Source organism: Strongylocentrotus purpuratus, unplaced genomic scaffold (genome assembly GCF_000002235.5).
Source record: "Strongylocentrotus purpuratus isolate Spur 01 unplaced genomic scaffold, Spur_5.0 spur5_contig_867, whole genome shotgun sequence".
In the NCBI taxonomy this organism is placed as follows: domain Eukaryota; kingdom Metazoa; phylum Echinodermata; class Echinoidea; order Camarodonta; family Strongylocentrotidae; genus Strongylocentrotus; species Strongylocentrotus purpuratus.
Window position 1 is genome coordinate 1,815,357 of NW_022145576.1, and position 19,468 is coordinate 1,834,824.

At 36.2% G+C, this 19,468-nt stretch overlaps 2 protein-coding genes across 2 annotated transcripts; both read left to right on the top strand.

The window, feature by feature from the left end:
- The first annotated feature begins 4,174 nt into the window (after positions 1 to 4,174).
- On the top strand, positions 4,175 to 11,796 carry LOC105438502 (SEC14-like protein 3). Its single transcript, XM_030974966.1, has 8 exons — positions 4,175 to 4,402; positions 5,427 to 5,508; positions 6,059 to 6,102; positions 6,603 to 6,665; positions 7,601 to 7,789; positions 8,804 to 8,960; positions 9,925 to 10,008; positions 11,645 to 11,796. Exons 1-8 carry the CDS (start codon positions 4,349 to 4,351, stop codon positions 11,794 to 11,796), a joined length of 825 nt encoding a protein of 274 aa, XP_030830826.1. The 5' UTR covers positions 4,175 to 4,348.
- Positions 11,797 to 12,311: 515 nt separating this feature from the next.
- LOC100888686 (retinal-binding protein) lies at positions 12,312 to 15,820 on the top strand. The gene is made up of 3 exons (XM_011666403.2): positions 12,312 to 12,449; positions 13,076 to 13,239; positions 14,021 to 15,820. The coding sequence occupies exons 1-3, from the start codon at positions 12,358 to 12,360 to the stop codon at positions 14,113 to 14,115; spliced, it is 351 nt and encodes a 116-aa protein (XP_011664705.1). The 5' UTR covers positions 12,312 to 12,357; the 3' UTR covers positions 14,116 to 15,820.
- Positions 15,821 to 19,468: the final 3,648 nt, after the last annotated feature.

Consider the following 19,468-nt stretch of genomic DNA (forward strand, 5'->3'; position numbering starts at 1 on the left):
CTCGTTCACACAAGGTCAATCTATTCTTACTATTTTGTATAAAATGGGCAACAAGGGTTCTCTTGATAATTGGCGACCGATTTATCTCCTTAATATAGACTATAAAATTGCAGCACGTGTTTTGTCAATACGGCTACAACCAAATATGCCAAGTAAAATTTCGGCCGATCAGAGAGGTTTTGTAAAGGGTAGAATGGCAAGTGAAAATATAAGACTTGTACAAGATGTTATTGGTTATTGTTAATTAGCAAATATTGAAGGTATCATTTTACTTTTAGATTTCAAAAAGGCGTTTGATAATGTAAATCACTCATTTCTTATTGAGACATTGAAACGTATGCATTTCAAGGTTTCCTTTATAGGATGGATTAAAGCTTTATACGCATTTTATATTCAAAAGGGCGTTCGTCAAGGTTGCCCAGTATCAGCTTCGTTATTTATATTAGTGGCAGATATATTAGCAAATAAAATTCGAGAAAACAATAAAATAAGAGGGATAAATATTACAACTAAAGATATAGAAGTTCAGAGGTTTAGCGAAGAAAAGATACAAAATTCGCAGATGATACCACATTATTTGTTAATTCAATGGAATCAGTAGATAATGTTTTGAAGGAGTTAGACGATTTTGAATATTTTGCAGGTCCAAAGATTAATTGGAATAAAACAACAGTAATGAAAATGAAAGAATTAGATACGACAAAATATGATATTTAATTTACAGAAGAAACATTTAGGTGTTTACGTTGGTAAAAAGCAGTATGAATTGGGAGGGGAAAGTTGAAAAAATCAATAATGTTCTTAAGACGTGGAACATGAGACGACTGACCTGTTATAGACAAAAATAATAATTATAAAATGTTTGATAATTCCTCAGCTCGTCTATTTAGGCACAGCTAACTCAATGGCTATTCATATATGCAAGGCTTTACATAGGACTATAATTATATACATCTATATGAAATTCTAAACGTGAAAAAGTAAAACGGAATGCTTGTATCAAGTTAGAAAGAGAAGGGGGGGGGGCTTGGTATGATTGATTTGATTTTGAAAGCTAATTCACTTATATTATTTTGGATATATAAGTTTTTTAATGCAGATGATGCAATGTGGAAAACATTATTTTCATTTTGGACTGAAAGAGCTGGCGGGATGCCGTTTTGTTTACAGTATAATTATTGTCATATTAAACACATGAAAATGATATGTAAAAAAAGAAATTTACCAACGTTTTATATGGATTTGCTTTGCACATGGTCAGAAATTCGATATGTAAATAAATTTGAAGTAAAACATATTCCCAATGAAATACTTTGGAATAATAGTAATATTGTAATTGATAATTTCGCGTCGTGGATAAAAAAAGGAATTTTTTAAATCAAACATGTTATAAATCAAGGTACACAAACTGAGCATAGCCAATTTTTGACCCATAATAATGAAATTTTCTTGTCCCAATTAATGCTGTATCGTCTTGTTACCAACTTGCAAGGCCATCTCAACAACGCCATCCATCAAATATCAACCGTTATTCTCGGTTGGGTAGTTCTACTTGGAGGTTCATGGCCTAAATTGTCCCGACACTATTTAGGTATTCCTTTATAGAATTTTCTTGTAAAATAAAATCATTCGACGAAAGGTCAAAACGTTAGTACCATTCAATTAATCTTTGAAAAAAAATACTTCAAAAATTACTGTAAAACTGTCTAGATTCTCATACGAGTTCAATCTACCGTTAAGCTGTAGGCCTTCTAGAGAAGTTGCCCTGGAATTGAATGGTGTAATGATATAAAATGGGTTTTCCTACCTTGCATGTTTGGGATAGCTGGTAGGGCCTATGTATCTCTTTTGCTTCATTCTCTAGCTGCTCTTCTGTTATCTATTTCTCATACATCTACTGTGGTACCCCTTCGTGCACACACCGATCGACCCCCCCCCCCCCTCTTCCTCCCTCCATTTCCCCCTCCCCCTCTCACACTTTCTCCCAAAATGTAATGTGCCAAAAGACAGTAATTTAAAAGTAACAGCAAAGATTTTAGCAGCATTTGGTCTACTAAAGCAGGAGCAGACTATACACAAATTAAAAAAAAAATCAAATAAAAAACACCGAAACAAAAAGATTAGTTTGATGTAATGATCAGCAGTGGCTAAGCTTTACGTTCGTCATAGTATTGCGAAAGAAGAACTTTACGAAGGAAAGGGGAGAAGAAGATAGGGCATGCAGAGGGAAAAGGAGGATGATCCCCTCCACCCCCTCCTCACGTTATGCTTCCACACTAGCTACGCCACTGGTGACTGCATGGGCTATTCACCATCACAGCAAAATACTGGCGCCTATACATTTCCGCCACCGCCACCAATACGCCTGTAAGGTGGTACGGTACAGTACGCGGCACCGCGGTGCCACCTTAATTCCTGACACTACCCCCCCCCCCCCCCGACTCCTGGAACGGAGGGACCATATTAATTCATGTTCCAAAAATCTCCGGTAAAAGGGTTCTTTTCACACAACAAAGTCCGGCTAGAATTAATACACCAAAAAAAATAAAAATTAAAAAATCGGCTCGTATTGACTTTACACAGTGTACCGGACTGCTTTTAAAGGGAGGGAACATCCATACGCATACCCTAAAATAACACTGAGTTGGGGGGGGGGGGGGGTGTGGACCACGCACCGTTGTCTGATTTTTGTTTCTTACCTCCTTTCCTGAATATGAGTGACTATATGATTTTTTTTATTTTACAGATAGAGTTCATACTTTCTCAGAACTTTATCAAGAAGATTAATATCACAATCATTTCCTGAAAAGAGGAAAGAAAATTAATCCAACTTTATTATATCTGCAACTTTGGGCGAATAATATATAGATCTAGGTTGAATTATACTAAAAGAATAGAGAAATAGACCTGGCAGGAAAATTATCACGCTGTCAATGAACTTTAAGAAATATATATATATATATTGGGGTTAAAATTCAGTTTGTTTCTTTCCTTTGTCTTTATTTATCTTTTTCTTGATTTTTCTTTGTCTTTATTTGATTTTGTATTGATTGTTTTTTGTAAATTAGTTTAATTCTAGCAAATCATTTGCAGAAACTATGTGCTACCTAATTTAAACAGAAATAGTACAGAAGAAGCGATTGCAGAATGACTCCATATATAGTTCCGGGGCGGTATTCTGAACATTGTTGTAAGTATTGTGTTATCTTTTGTTGTATCTTCCAGAGATAACACAGCGCTAATATTGTTGTAAGTTGGTATTCTGAACATTGTTTTATCCCTGTGTTATCTCTTGAAGGACCGCCTCTATCTTATCTTTGACCACTGTTGACACGCCCATTTGTATGGACCCTACCAATCAAAATATATTTTATATAAGCATTATGAGTAGGTCAACCAATAGGAGTACTTTATGCTACATCTTCGCGTATACTAATCTTTGGCGTAATTAGTTAATTGAGCGCTTATCATATATGCGCGTCCTCATATGCGCTGTGCATGTGGCACATGGATCATAAAAACAAGTCACGCTTTCAAGAAACATCACAGAGATGAGAGCATTAAAATCGTCATATCCTAGCATGTAATTTCTCAGAAATTTCTCATCTCTGATGTCTCCAGTCAGCACACAACCTTCTTCTAACTTATCTATTGGCACTAAGTTGGTTCTGGGCAAGAAAGATTGCCGCTATCATATTACCACGAAAGATACAACAACCCCCTACCTGTTGTAAATATTGTTGTAAATACCATGCAAGATAAGATAAGATAAAAGATACAACAACTTTCAGAATACCAATTATCTCGACATATTATCTCTCGTGCGCATATGCAAATGAGGATTAAACGCCACTTTATTAATAATACGCACAATTGCAAGCGCACCAAAGTATGAGCGCAGGCGCGACCAATGAGCTGAGAGAAAAGATACAACAAAAGATAACACAAAAGTTACAACAATGTTCAGAATACCAACTTTATCTTATCTTCAAAGATACAACAATATTAGAGATAACACAGGGTTCAGAATACCGCCCCCGTACTTCAAAATTTAAACAAGTAACAATTTTAAGAGTGTACTCTTTTTCTAACTATATAGCACAAAGCTTTTTATACCAGGCCTATTGTAATCTTCTATATTTGGCATGCTAATTGGCTCACATGTTCATGTGTCAAGCTTGCATGGGTCATTGCATAATTATATGAGGTGATTCTCGCGATTTACATCACAAAGGTGGAGGGGAACACTACCGAAAGCAGGGACTAGACTTCTAGATCTATTTATGAATTGTGAATAGATTTTCACAAAATAAGCGTTTCATAAACTGAAAACTGTTACTCATTGAAAATGAGTGGTTTTGTCGGAGATTTAAGTGAGAAGCAATCGAAAGCACTGAATGAGGTAAGTGATCAGACGACAAATTGTCCATCTTCAGTCCCACACGATATTGTTTGTGTAGGCATAGAGCCTAACCATTCTCAATTCAATTTCAATCCCATCTGATTCCGAACTTCCTAATCCTAGAGTTAGACAAAAAGGACTGTAGCTCATTTTGTTTGCCCCCCCCCCCCCTCTTAAAAAAATTACTCTCAGAATATGACCTCGTAAGGAGGTATCAAGAGATAAGGATAGCTTAACTAAAGTTTGAATACAAATATTATCGTTTCATACATTCACAGTCGAAATTAGCACATTTAGCAGACCTTTTTTGTGCATTTTTTCCCCAGTGTTTTGAATGTTGTTTTCTATGTCTTAGACCCCGTTCTCACTCACTTTGAAAGTGGTCTTAGTTAGACCGCTCCAGAGGAACGGGTCTTGAGGAACAATTTGCGAGCGTTCACACTCCGAGCAGTTTTTATGGCTCAAACCGCTCCACGAGTCAAAGTGGTCTTGTTGCTATGGCAGCTCAGGTAGGCGGGTCAATTTTTTCGCGCGCGGAATCCAAACCCTATGTCACCTGATGTCCCGTTCGCGACGCGTCCCGTATACATGTATATGTGTAGTGCCTGCCCGATCGCTCATCGCGCGGAACGTCACTTCCGTTCAAAGTACGCTTTCCGTTCACATTGCACGTTAGAGCGCTCTGGAGCGCTCTTTATAAGATCCGCTCCTCAAGACCACCTCGGAAGGTGGACTTCTGGAGCGGTCCAGAAGTCCGCTTCCTGGACCACTTTGAGCGTTCTCACTCACCTAAGAACCGCTCCTGAGGAGCGGGTCTTAGTTAGAGCGCTCCAGAGCGCTCCAACGAAGTGAGTGAGAACGGGGTCTTATTTGTTGAAAGGGTCTAATCATCCTCATGTCACCCTGTATTCTGTTTCTTATATTACTCCCTTTATTTGGTTGATTGGTTTATTATGTATGATTTTATAATGTAAACACAAAGCAAACAAACAAAAATCTTGCAATTTTTGTGTCTTCATTACAGCTAAAATCTAGATTAGATGGAGTTGATCTTCCCGAACCAGATGATGTTAATATTGATTCCTACCTCTTAAAATGGCTCAGGGGTAAGTCTTGATTATTAATCCCATTCCTTTTTTGTTAATACTCACATTTAATGATGATTATGTTGCTAAATGTCAAAATGTATTTGTTTCTATGTTGCTTTTACATTGTTTTTCATTTGTGAATTTTAGTCAGTTCATGTAGATGTTTTGTTTTGGAGAAATTCTTGACATAAGAAAGTGATCAATGTATTTTTTTGAGGCATACGTGCTGGAATATATTATATAGGTATACTGTATGGTCACAAATAACATACTTTAATATTTAGTAGCACACAGTTAACAAGTATCCTATATTTTAGATGAGCTGCATGCTTATTAGCAAGAGAGATGATCAGAAAATATCATCATCATCATCATCATCTAGATACGGGAGTGTAGGATATCCTGTAGGTCTCCCGGTCAGATCACTTGGTACATTAGTAAAGGTCTATAAATCAGTGCATGTGTGGATGTCAGACTATGCTATATAACAATGTGTTTGTCTGACCAAAAAGAATCCAAGCTGTTACTAAACCGTAACGATTTCTTTTTGTTACTTATTACCCTACAGCTCGTCAATTTAATGTTGAACAAGCAGAACATATGCTAAGAAATGTAAGTACTACATGTTAGTATAGCCTTTAAAAGTTGATGGTATTTTGATACCAAGGTACAATATACACATATTAGGGAAAACACAATTTATCTTCAAGAATAATGCATTGAACGAAAACTTATGATTACAAGTGTGTCGAAATTACAGATAGCATATCATCTTTTTATTAATACCATGCAGGAATATATTTTGAAGCTGAGCATTGAAATTGAAATAAGATAAATTACATGTGGCCATCCACCGATAATTTTGTGCAAGAATAAATTCCATTTTGTTTTGGCACTGACCTTTTCAATTCAAATACATTGCACGTCAGATTTCACTTCCAAATATAATTCAGCTACTGCTATCTGTTCATTGTTTTTCTAAACCTAAGCAGATTTTATATGATACTTTCAATCACATGAATCGTGATATTTTTTCTTGTCGGTTGTCACACCGTTTATATCACGTTTAAAGCTCAACATTTTTCAGATTGTTTCTTTCTCTTTACTTTCAGCATTTATCATTCAGGGAAAAGTGGAACGTGCAATCGCTGCTAGACAATTGGCATCCACCCGAGGTATACACAAAATCTTGTCTGCCATTTTTTGAAATTTGCTATCCTTTTTTAAGAAGATATTTGTTATAGATGCCATTTAACACTGAAAATCATCTGTTTTGGAACCAGAAGGGCAGTAACTGATTTCAATTAACCCGCTGCCTGCTGAATTAACTAATTCTCATAGGCTTAACACAGGGACCACCCGGTTCCAGTAAGCAATGGGTTAAAGGCCCACTGCACTACTGGTAGCTACTTGCGCCCTCTATATAACGAACAATGTCTAATCGGTAACCATTGGTCCCCCATGATCCTCTTTTTCTTATGTTAACTGAGAGCTGAGTTGATGAGATAGCCACCTGTCCAGTGACCTTGCAGGGCGCTCTAATCCCTCCTGTAAACTATGGCAGATAAGCTTTAAACAAAGTTGATGACCTTCAAGCTCCAAAAAGACAAAATGACATGGTACCCCCATACAAGTCTAAACAAATTAGAAAAAAGCACTAAATGAATTATTTCCTTAGAGATTTGAGATTGGAGATAATTGCATGTAGAAAGGCAATACATTGTATATAGCTTTGCCATCACAATTGTTTCATGAAAGGATGACCTTTGTTTGAAACATTGAAAAAATTGTTCAGTATTTGTTCACAATTATAGTTAGATGTTACTAATCAAAAGTGAAAGTAAGTGGACCAAATATAAATAGCTCCATAAAAGTTTGATGGTATAGGTTAATGAGTTGTTTCAGGATTAAAATTTGTATAAGAAAAAGAGTTTGGCCCAAGATGTAAATGAATAATTTGAATTGCTAAATTGATGATTAAGCCATATTGTCCCAGAGCAAGTTAACAATCGCTTAAAAATTGAGATTTAATGAGCTAGCTATACAATGTAGAAAAGTATTAATTGTGAATATAATTTTATCATTTGTAACTGTCATTATCGTTGTACAGGTGCTGGACAAATACATGGTCGGAGGCTTGTGCGGGTTCGACAAAGAGGGCTCACCTGTTTGGTACGAGCCGTTTGGTTACTTTGATCCGAGGGGTGTGGTTCTGTCGAGTACGGGAAATGACCTGACGAAAATGAAGATCCAGATATGTGAAGAAATCCTCTCTCAGCTCAGGTCACAGACAAAGAAGGTGAGAGATCATGAGTTTGCAAATCTCAAAAGGAGCAACAGATATCTTGCAAATGATTACACAAACTCTAAAACCAAAACTATATTGCAATGTTGTAATTGTCAGCCAATTTGATGGCAAGAAACTTTCCAAATTCACTAAAAATTACTGTTGTGTCAGTTTGTGATTCAGTCTTTTTGCAGCATGAGAGTTTGGCTAATCTTGACTAACGTAATGAACTTTGCAAAATATTACACGCAACTGTAAATTTCTGGTTGCACAGTAAAGGCTTTTTCAGATACCGGTAAGCTGCAGTACTAAACCACCACAATTAACAAAAAAAAACACTTCGGGGGTGGGGGGGGGGGAGGAGGAGGTATAACTGGATGAAAAGTGTCACAAAAAAGGTCGTACACATATTCACTGAACTCTGTGTCATAAGACACATAAATGTGAAGCGAATTACACTTTACGTCGTAAAAGGACATTTGCGGTTTTCCCGCTTCATATCTGATCTCGGTATTAACAAAATTTATGAGTTGCAGGCTGTGGAATGGTCATTTTCTTTGCATCAGTTTCTTGATCTATAGTCATGGCTGTTCAGATTCATGGCTTTCATCTATACAACATGCATGTAGATGTTCTGAATCATTTCTTTAATTGTTTATCTATTTCATATATACAGAGCAAAATAATGTATACTTACTGGGCCCTTTTTATTTATTTTTTTGTCCCCAAAATTTGACCGGTCGATAGTTTGTTCTGTTGGGGGGGGGGGGGGGGGGGGGTAAAGTCACCTTTTTTGGTCACCCATTAGCACAATTTTTTTTTTATAAATATTTTTTTTTTTTAAATGAGGGGGGAGGGGGGGGGGGGGAGGGGTTTTCATCCCAAACCCACACACAGAAAAAAATTGAGATGGGGGGAGGGGGGGGGGGGGTTCGACCCCCAAACCCCTCCCCTGCGTACGCACCTGGTTGTGATGCAGTAATTCTAAGTGATTTTTTAAAGTGTTGATAAATACTCCTTCTATAGCTAGGGAAGCCGATAGACAGGATGGTGATTGTGTTTGACTTGGAGAAAGCAGGTCTCTCCCACATCTGGAAGCCATTCATCGATCGATACAACCTCATCCTGCAAATATTTGAAGCCCACTACCCAGAAATGCTCAAAAAGTGCTTTGTGATCAATGGTAAGTAAGTTCTATTGTAATCAGCAGATGGAAATTTTTTATTTTTTAACATACCGGTAGTACAATATAATATTCTACTGCTGACAGTACATTTTGGTTTTTAATCTTCAAGCTAACAAAAAGGAGCAAATAGAGAGAGACAGGGTAGTGCAAAAAGACAAGTAATGGCTAAAATTGTGGGAGTTGACATTTCCTGTTTTCTGTGAACTTGGTGTTGCTCATGGGGAATATTTTGTATATGATTTCTGTCAAATGGAATGCTCCCCAGGGAGTTGAGATTGTGCACACAGTGTGTGCGGGCAAGCACTGAATCCAACGACCGGGGTAATAGTATATTTGTAAAGCGCTTAGAGACATTGTATTACGCGCTATATAAAAGCTACATATTATTATTATTATAATTATTATTTACATTGAATTCTCTAAAAACGTACTCCGGGTGCTGACATGTGCAAGGGAAAGCATTTTGAGATATACATGGTACAAAAATAATGGCTGACATGTTAGAAACTATAGTAAAACCGGAAATTCGCATCCATGAAATGGTCGTAAATTTTTATATGAGGAAACTTCTCGCTGCCAGTCATAAGTGACAACATTGAATACTAGCAATTCAGAAAATTTCTTGCCACGAAAATGGCTGTCATATACGTGTATAATCTGCTGAAGTTCTGGTTTTACAAGCATAGATTGAAGAGATGTTTTTATTTTGTCTCTGTTATTATGTACATCTAGCTCAGGCTTTCTTCTCGTTCGGTTTTGATTGGAATGATCATGAATTTTTATATATGCAAACTTCTTGATGTGAGTCACACAACATTAGAAACTTGCAATTAAAAAAGTTTCTTAACGAGCAAATGGCTGTCACATACATATAAAAGCATAATCTACTGAAGTTTCTGGTTTTACAAGCAGAGATTGAAGAAATGTTTTTATTTTTGTCTCTGTTATTATGTACATCTAGCTCCAGCTTTCTTCTCCATTGGTTTCAACTTGATCAAGAAATTCCTGAGTGAAGCTACCAAGAATAAAGTTGTTGTTCTTGGAGGTAAGATACATCAACAAACATTTAAAGATGGATCCAGTAGTAGTAGTAGTGGTAGTGGTAGTGGTGGGGGGGGGGGGGGGGTAGTGGTAGTAGTAGTGATGATGGTGGTGGTAGTGGAGGGTAACCTCGCTACATAGGGACCGCTATCCATAACATGTAACTTCCTATACGTGAAGGACCGCTATTCATAATTCGCAAAGAGGGTCACTATTCATAAACATGAAGAAGGGGCGCCATTCTTAATTTATATTGAGGGTCACTACTCGTAAAGACCACTATTCATAATACGAAACGAGGGTCGCTGTTCATAATATGAGAAGAGATTGAATCGCGATTCTCTACTCGTATTATGAATAGGGACCCTCTTTGCGAATTATGAATAGCGGTCCTTCACGTATAGGAAGTTACATGTTATGGATAGCGGTCCTTATGACTAGCGAGGTAAAGAATATGCATTATGATCATGTGGCTGGAAACGTGGTCAGGGGTTGGTGAAGAGATGCTCAAAGACTTTTTTGACAAATGACTTGTTCTTTACCAGTATGTGCTGAATTTATACATGCACCTTATCCTGTAGAATCATAGGTAGAAATTAATGTAAATTTCAGTGGGGTAAATATACAATGGTATTGTAATAAGAATGTGAAACTGAAGTGATGAAACTATTTTTACTGCCTCCATTTACCCATGCAAGGTGGACTTGCTTTGTATGCAAAACCGTATGCAGTTATCACAGCGAACTATTAAGATAGTGATGTGAATACTTTTAGGAGCATAGTATGTTTAACATTGTCATTAGTGTTATCATGTTTGTACACATCCTGGATGTAGTGTATTATAGTTTTTACTGTGGCCTCTGGAAGGTTGATTAATGCCTTGTTCACACACAATGGGGGAAAAACGGGAAAAACCCCACATCTGCAAATAAAATTATTTACGCATGGTGCAATTCACATTTCTTAATCTTATATTATTATTAAACATGCAGATAAGTGCATATTCTAAGGGGCTGTTGTTGCATGCAGCTACATTTTCTTGCTCCTAACAGTGAAATACAAAGCACATACAATGATACATACATTAAATGTGTAGGAAGATTGAGATTGTGATTCTAGGATAGTATTGCTTTGATGTCTACAGGTGAAAATGTCATTCTACATGGCTACATATATAGGGATTTTTTTTTTCGTGGCGATTCTGGCAAGTTTGCACCCTTTCTAGTAGTGTAATTTTACTATGTGAGTGCTATTTCTAAATGTGATGTCAAAGTTCATTAACGAGACAAGTGCCTCTTATATATTATATACAATACCATGAGGGTCATTTGTTGAACAACTGTCTGCATGCCATACTACTATCAAGTATTTGTTCAGCGATAGCTTGCTTGCAAAGCAATCAGTGTATAGATATGTTTCTTTCTTCATACCGGTAGTCGGCCTAGTCGATGTTCAATAATGCATGTACAAGTGCTAAATTTTACCCTGAACACATGAAACAATTAAACAAAAAAAAATATAGTTATTGTGAATGAACTAAAAACAGCAGTTTAGATGGGATACCTGTATATGGTTATACAAAATGTATGAAGGGTTTTCTGTTCAAATAAATATACATTTTGTTTTTCTTTTTTCTCCAGGGAATTATCAGGATGTATTAAAAGAAGCGATAGGTGAAGACTTGCCTGCTCATTTTGGTGGTACAGTATGTGACCCAGATGGTGACCCCCGCTGCGTGTCAAAGGTGAGAGGTCATACAGCTTACAAATCTCTTCACCCCTTCATGACTTAACCAGAGAACACTGGTGTTCAAATCCACAGGAAATGTTTGTTTTAAGTTAGAAAAGTAACATTGTATCCAATGTGTTAGTTTTGGAACAAAACTGTAACATCACCTTTTGTACCCCACATTGTGCATCTCAGTACAGCCATAATCAGAACTCAAAATCTTGGGATATGACCGAGCTACATAGATACATCACATAATTTATTGTTTCAACATAAATCACAATTTTACCCCATACACTCTCTTGTCAGTTAATTGTAAAAATTATTAGTTATTTTGAGCCAGCAGGCCTGGCAAGACTAAAAAAAAGTACATGTATACCAAGTTAATAGTCAACAAGATATTGTTTAATGATGAAACCGTTAATAAATGATAAGGATGATGACGATGATGATGATAATATTGACTTTTGTTTCACACATTGCCATTGCTTCTACGCCTCTCAGTTGCATTTATTTCAATTTTTATTTAAAAAATGAGAGAATTTGTCTGTTTGATAATTTATTCACATTCTAGATTCGTTTTGGTGGAAAGGTGCCTGAATCGTTCTACCTGAAGGATGAGTTCATGCATGAAGGCAGACTGACCGAGGTCAATATAGGTCATGGGTCAAACTTAGAGCTTACGTACGATGTCAAGGAGGAAGGGCATGTACTCAAGTAAGAGCAACATATTCATCTGCTATCTCTTCTACAAGCTTTGCATTCTCACCTCTAATGTTAATTAAATTTTGGAAAAGATTTTAATGGAGAAATAAACCATTTATTACTTAATGTGCAGTTTCATAAAGCTTACAACTAAATATCTAAACAGCATGAAAGAAAGCAGTATCAGCAAGTCTGTATGTGTGTATGAATACTTGGATCTATGTGATGAAAATCATGTTTCAGTGCATATTCATTGATGCTCTTTTTTAACGGTACAGTTTCCTAGCTTATCCTTTTGTTACATGCTTGTGCATAAATATTTTCCTACTTGCATATTTCAGTTATTTTAAGCTAAAATGATTAATGATTATAAGGGATTTCTGTCTTTCCTCTTTCTTTCAACATACGTATGGCAAATGTATCTAAAATACAGCATCAAATTTCCATGGCTACTGGTTCATATAGTGAAAATTCATTCTCTAAAGCAATAGTTTGCTCAATGCTTGTTGTTTCGGTTATACTGTTTATCTTAATACTCTATATTAATAATGCATCATGGCATTTTAGATAATGATCAGAATTCATTTGCAAGTACCTTTTAAATACATATATTTGTTTTGGTGTAATTCTGTATAAAGGTGGGAGTTTATGACAAGACATAACAACATTGGTTTTGGAGTGTTCTACCAGCCATCCCCAGATACCAAGAGAGCGCACTGGGAGGAGGTGGTGGAGAGAACAAGATGCTCATGTCATCTCGTACCGGAGATTGGAGGATACTCTTGTGAGAAGCTGGGAACGTGTAAGAATTAATATTCAAATTAATACTGTATTTGTCTGGTTATGCCTACATGTACAGTACATGTCATGCTGCCTCTATGTCGCTTGCTCCATTTCTCTCTGTCTCTATCTCTTTATTGGTGGTCTCTTCTTCTCTGTCTCTCTTGGTTTGACTTTACCTCAACTTTTGACACACCCTGACCATTCCTCTCTCTCTCTCTCTCTCTCTCTCTCTCTCTCTCTGTTTATCTATATGTACTTCTGTTTCTCTGTATATGTCGTGTCTGTCTGTCTTTTTTAATCTGCCTGTATCTGCCTCTGTCTCTCTCTATGCTTCTCTGTCTGTCTCTCTCTGTATATATATATATATATATATATATATATATCTCCATGTAGCTATCCATCTTCTCTCTTCTTATATCTTTCGTTTTTTTTCTTCTATATTTCTGTTTTTCTTTCTATCATTACTATCTTTCTATCCTTCTACATTTACATATTTTTTTCCTATCTCTATTTCTTACTAGATCTTTGTCTTCTGTCTTTCTGTGTACTTGCTATTATAGTGCTTCTATTTGATGATTGTCTCACACTCATGTTTCATATTTGATAAAATTGTGTTAAATGATTGAATAGACATTTTTATCTTCAATGATAAAACTTACCAGTTTGCATAAATGTATTAATAAGTATGTCTAGGAAATACAGTTTCTATTAGTTGGACATCAAAGTATCTGAAACCATAATTGTCTTGTGAAGGTATCTTGTTTATGATCACACCTATTGGTTGTTTGTTTATTTTTCAGATATTGTCCAGTTTGACAACAGTTTCAGCTGGATGAGAGGTAAGAAGGTTCTGTACCTCATCGAGATACAGAAGGAAGGGGACCATGAAAGCTAGAAGGTCTCAACTCCATCATAGCCATCATGGGATGGAAGTATTACCCATGTACCTCAAATAGCACACGATAGAGCTGGAAGAAAATGAACTCCTGAATGCTAAAAGGTCTCTAGTCCATCATGTTTAATATACAAATACTGCTAGAATATACCTCAAGCAACATAAAGATACCCAGTTCTGCTGACAATCAGAAAGGCATTAATCCATGATAGCTAGAGGGTCTCAACTCCATCATTGCCAACATGGGATGGAACTATCACCCATGTACCTCAAATAGCACAAGATACACGATTCGGTTTAGAGCCAGAAGAACATATGAGAACTAGAAGGTATCAAGTCCATCATTGCCATCATGGTTAACAAATACAAGTACTGCTAGAATATACCTCTAGCAACGTAAAGATATAAAATTCTGCTGACAATCAGAAGGGTATTAATCCATGAGAGCTAGAAGGTGTCACATCCATGTATGCCAGCATGTACTTCAGTCAAGCAATATATACAGTACATGTACATGTAATTAAGATACAAGATTCTGCTAAAAGCCAGAAAGGTTATAAACTGACGAGAGCTACATGTAGAGGCCCTCAAGTCCATCATTGCCAACTTGGGTTAGAAGTACCACTAGCTTATATATTGTAAGTAACAACAAATACTAGATTCTGCTGAGAGCCACATGGGCATTAACTGATGAGTGCTAGAAGGTCTCTAGCCCATCATTGCCAACATGGAATATAAGTGCCACCACAGCCTGTACCTCCAGTATAACCAAGATAACTAATATTTTATGATGAGAAGCAGAAGGGCTTTGACATGCTTCCTTTCTTACAGATTAAATGCCCTCCTATCTTTCAACAAACTACATATATGTATGAAATACATGTAGAACATCCTTTATGCATGTATTAAAACATTCTTTATACATGTATTACATATTGCCATTTCCCTTTTTGCACAAAACTTTTCTGCTGTTGGTAAAACGAGAAAGTTACATTATTTTTTTAAGTATACTTTTAAAAACACTCGTTATTGAAATGTCTGTGTAATATACACTGCCAAATATATTCCAATAAATGATTATCAGATATAGCCAAACAATAACAACTCTACATTTGGATACAGACTGAGTGCACATTGCATATTGATTGGTTTTACTCATTGTTGAACACCAACAGATGTTAGCCCACCGTAAATTGTAGCCAGATTTGTGTGAATGAAAGGTTTTGTTTTATGTAGCCTGATCAATTTAGTAGTAGTATATACATACAGTCTAATGTACTTTATTGACCACATGTGTTGATAGACCACCCTTGAGAGAGATGCTAAAGGAACCTGTTCATAAAGACCACCTGGCTATATTGACTGCATTTCTTGTCACTGCTGAGCGGTCTTTATGCACAGGTTTCACTGTATCACAAGTAATCAAAAGGACCCTGAACACAACAAATATCTGCCTATAAAGACCACTTTTCTTGTCTCTCTTTGAGTGGTCTTTATATACAGGTTCCATAGTAGCTTTTTCTGAATCCTGATTAGTTTTGCCCCTATAAATTTGAACAAATGCCTCTTATGTCGAAGTGCCACAGCTCGAAATCACTAAGCTACCGGTACTTGACAGTCTTATTTCTATATAAAACTTGAAGGATGTGTTTGTGTGTAATTGGGTTTTTACAGATGTGTATCAATTAGATATGATTATTTACGTCTGGGGACCGACTTTTAACGTCACCATCCAAAAGACGTGACTCAGTTTGGAACCTGCGTCCTCGGCTGAATCAGTTTGTAACTTCCATTTTTAGCTGGATTACAGGCGCACGCCACAATGCACCGTCAATATGATTTCAGTAAGGGTTTCTTCTTATCTCCTTTTATACACCAGATTGAGTTGGTAGAATGGAAGACAGAAGTTGAAAGGCTTCTAATCTATTAAGACTTGGATACTTTTCAGGTAAACTCTTTACTGGAGATGTTAACTAACCCTTTCTGTGTCATGGGGGACGAATTTTCTGCCAAGAATTGTCATGATGTGCAATAAAATTTGTTGTAGTCAAGTGTGATATTTAATCCATTATTTCTCATTTTCTGTTATAAAAAAGTATTTGTCTACAAAAGTTCTATTTTTAGAAAAAAAATGCAAACACAACCAAAATAATTCCCTATCTTTCATCAAAATGTTGGTAATTCTTTCCCAAGTTCCAAAGGGAAATTTGTCACAAAGTAGTTTTAAGCTCATCTTCCCAAAAATGGTACCAGACTTGTGACATCTTTTCCCACTTTTGTGAGATATTGATCGATATATCGCCGTTTCTTGTGTTACTTTACCAGACATGTACATATAGCGTTAAGCTTTGTGTGACCAAATATTTTTTCCATAGTACTTACTACTTTTCAATATTGATGTGTACATAACTACTCTGTTTTTTATGTGGATATAATCTTGCCCAAAGTGAGTTTTTGATGCCTTTCGTGATGGTTTTGGTTGTTTATGGTGCAGACATTCTTTCTTTTATATGGCATTATATAATGTGATATTGTATGCAAATATAAATGTTTTATTCCATTGTATTTTATTTTCATAGTTAGAATCTTCCTTATATAATCGCTTTTAATACACATAAATACTATGAAAAAAAATGTGTACCTAAATCTTACGTAAAATTTCTTTGAAAGACAGTCATATCTTATTTATGTGTACATGTCTTTACATGTATATGTAAAGAAAGGTGCTTTTCAATTTATTGCATATTTCACAATTACACATAAATTCTTTTGAAACATAGTTCACTCTGTCATTTACCCCCCCCCCCCCCTTAAAAAAATCCTGGATCCACCATCACCATTGATTTACAGTGGGTAGGCTGTCTGTTTTTTGTTCTTTCAGATTTTGGGGTTGTACGGTTGTGTTTATTCATACATTTTTTAACTGTGGCCGATTTAAACTGCTAATTATTGACAATAGAACTTGTAAATGGAATTTCTACTTGTAGCTTTAAAATTGTATGTACTGTCCATTCACTGGAAACGCCCCTTTACCTCTTTGGATATTTTTAAATGTGTATGTCTTTCTTCTATTCTATATCCATATCGATATAATATATTATTACCTATACATGGTAATTTTACCATGCAATGAAAACAACTTTATTTATACAAATTGGGGTCAATAAACTGAGCCCAATACAGGTTGGCCCCATTCAACACCTGGGAAATTCCAGGCTGCTGTATCGCCACAAAGTTTGAGCAGACTATTATGCTGCGCTGTAGCAGTGTTTATAAACCATACAGTACCCTTTTGTGATTCCCAAAGAGATGGGTAATAATTGACTAGCTTATGTTTCGGGAGATACAAGGATATATTGCCCTTGCTGAAACCATATTGACCTTGTCTTCGACTCGGGTCAATATGATTTCAGTAAGGGCAATATTTCCTGGTAAATATATAAATATCAAGAGTATTACTACATGTATTTTGATAACATTTGCTGCAGGTATAATGAATATTCTATATATTTAAGTGGTATATGAATTGTGCAATACACACATTTTTATACCTCGGTTTCTTTTGAATGCCAAAGAAGATTGTATCTTTGTGTCTGTGAAGAAATATATCTAACTTTTAATGTTCAGGAAAGATTTGTGTATACTGGTAGTAATGTAGTTAGATGGGAACAATAATAAATGTCTGTCAACAAATGTCTGGTTGTATTCATTGAATATTAAAGAAAACTGTTAGAATTGAAAAAGAGTAATCATTCAGGAGAGAGAGGAGAGAGAGCAGAGAGAGAGAGCAGAGAGAGAGAGAAAGAGAGAGGAGAGAGAGCAGAGAGAGACGAAAGAAAGCAGAGGAGAGGAGAGACGAAAGAGAGGAGAGAGTGATAAGAGAGAGACGAAAGAGAGCAGAGAGAAAGAGAGACGACAGAGAGAGAGAGAGAGAGAGAGAGTGAGAAGAGAGAGAGAGAGGAGAGAGACGAAAGAGCACAGAGAGAGAAGAGAAAGGGAGGAGAGAGTGAAAAGAGAGAGGAGAGAGATGAAAGAGAGAGGAGAGAGATGAAAGAGAGCAGAGAGAGAGTGAGGAGAGATGTTGAACTCTGTTGAAATAGAAACACCCTAATTTCATCAGATAGTCTGAAATACATAAACACAAAAAACACTGCTAATAAGCACTCTAACTTTCGTTTTATTGTAGATATATATATATTTTTTCTGTCAAACAATAATATAAAGTACTTTTAAACAGTTTGTACAAAAATTCTCCAGAATACACAAACATGATTTGGTCAGTGAATACAAATATCACAGATACATTATGTTAAGAAATACTAGTTTTCTGCATACACTTACAAAAAATATTCTTGGACTACTCCTGTATAATGAAGTACATGTACTTGATTTTTTTTCTTCTTGTACTGTTGGTACTTTCCCAGCCCCTGCTTGACCAAGCATTAATTGTGCAGCCCCATGCAACCATACACTAACTTTCCAATTTCTTGTGGGACCATGCCCACTACACTTTGCATAAGTCCAACGAGAAAGTTAGAGAGACAATGGAGTTAATTATATAGAGAAACATGATCACCTGATCACAATTGTGAAAAGAAGACGGCTACAGTGGTTTGGGCATGAAACTATATGGAAGAATAGCTTGGCAAACATCATCTTCTAGAACTAATGAGAGAAGAAAAAGAGGAAGACCAACTAGGACATGGGCTGATCACATCAAGCAGTGAACGGGAATGTCATTTCAGCAACTAAATAGGACAGCTGAAGACAGAAAGTTATAGAGAACCTTTGACACTAAGTCCATATCACTGTCGCCCTAACGGCCTCCAAGCTATGGGATATAGATAAATGGATAAATACCGTAGATAGATCCACTAACCTTTATTTATAAAGGTTGCATGTATCGTTGTCAAATGGAAAAAAGTTCATAAGTGCGCCTTGACATACATATAATTGAATGATTAATCATAAGTACGTTCTGCATATCCTTGAGAGCCAGAAAGGTATTTACTCACAGTATGTTGCATTGAGTTTAACGCACTTCTGACTCAACAGTCATGGTCAATAATTGATATCCTAGCTTTGAATAAAACTTTGGTCGTGATCAAACATTGCTAACATATAAAAATATATGTGAAGAAAATATTGTGCAAGGAATAACTCACATAGTTTGCTGTGCCAGCATGTAACTTAACGAGTGGAGTAGATTTTCATAAAATTATTCTTTTTTGGAAAAAATCTATAACAATGAATTTAGAACCAGTGACAGTTACAATTGTCTAACAATGATTGACATCCATTTGTACCAGCATGATCAAGTACCCACAAAGCATTCAACATGATAAACAAAATG

What these genes read in the sequence shown, in the direction of transcription:
- LOC105438502 (XM_030974966.1), top strand. Translation starts at nt 4,349, where the DNA reads ATGAGTGGTTTTGTCGGAGATTTAAGTGAGAAGCAATCGAAAGCACTG. An exon ending in AATCGAAAGCACTGAATGAG is followed by an intron (nt 4,403 to 5,426) that starts GTAAGTGATCAG and finishes TCTTCATTACAG; the next exon opens with CTAAAATCTAGATTAGATGG. An exon ending in TCAGGTCACAGACAAAGAAG is followed by an intron (nt 7,790 to 8,803) that starts GTGAGAGATCAT and finishes CTCCTTCTATAG; the next exon opens with CTAGGGAAGCCGATAGACAG.
- LOC100888686 (XM_011666403.2), top strand. Translation starts at nt 12,358, where the DNA reads ATGCATGAAGGCAGACTGACCGAGGTCAATATAGGTCATGGGTCAAAC. An exon ending in GAGGAAGGGCATGTACTCAA is followed by an intron (nt 12,450 to 13,075) that starts GTAAGAGCAACA and finishes TTCTGTATAAAG; the next exon opens with GTGGGAGTTTATGACAAGAC. An exon ending in TTGTGAGAAGCTGGGAACGT is followed by an intron (nt 13,240 to 14,020) that starts GTAAGAATTAAT and finishes TTTATTTTTCAG; the next exon opens with ATATTGTCCAGTTTGACAAC.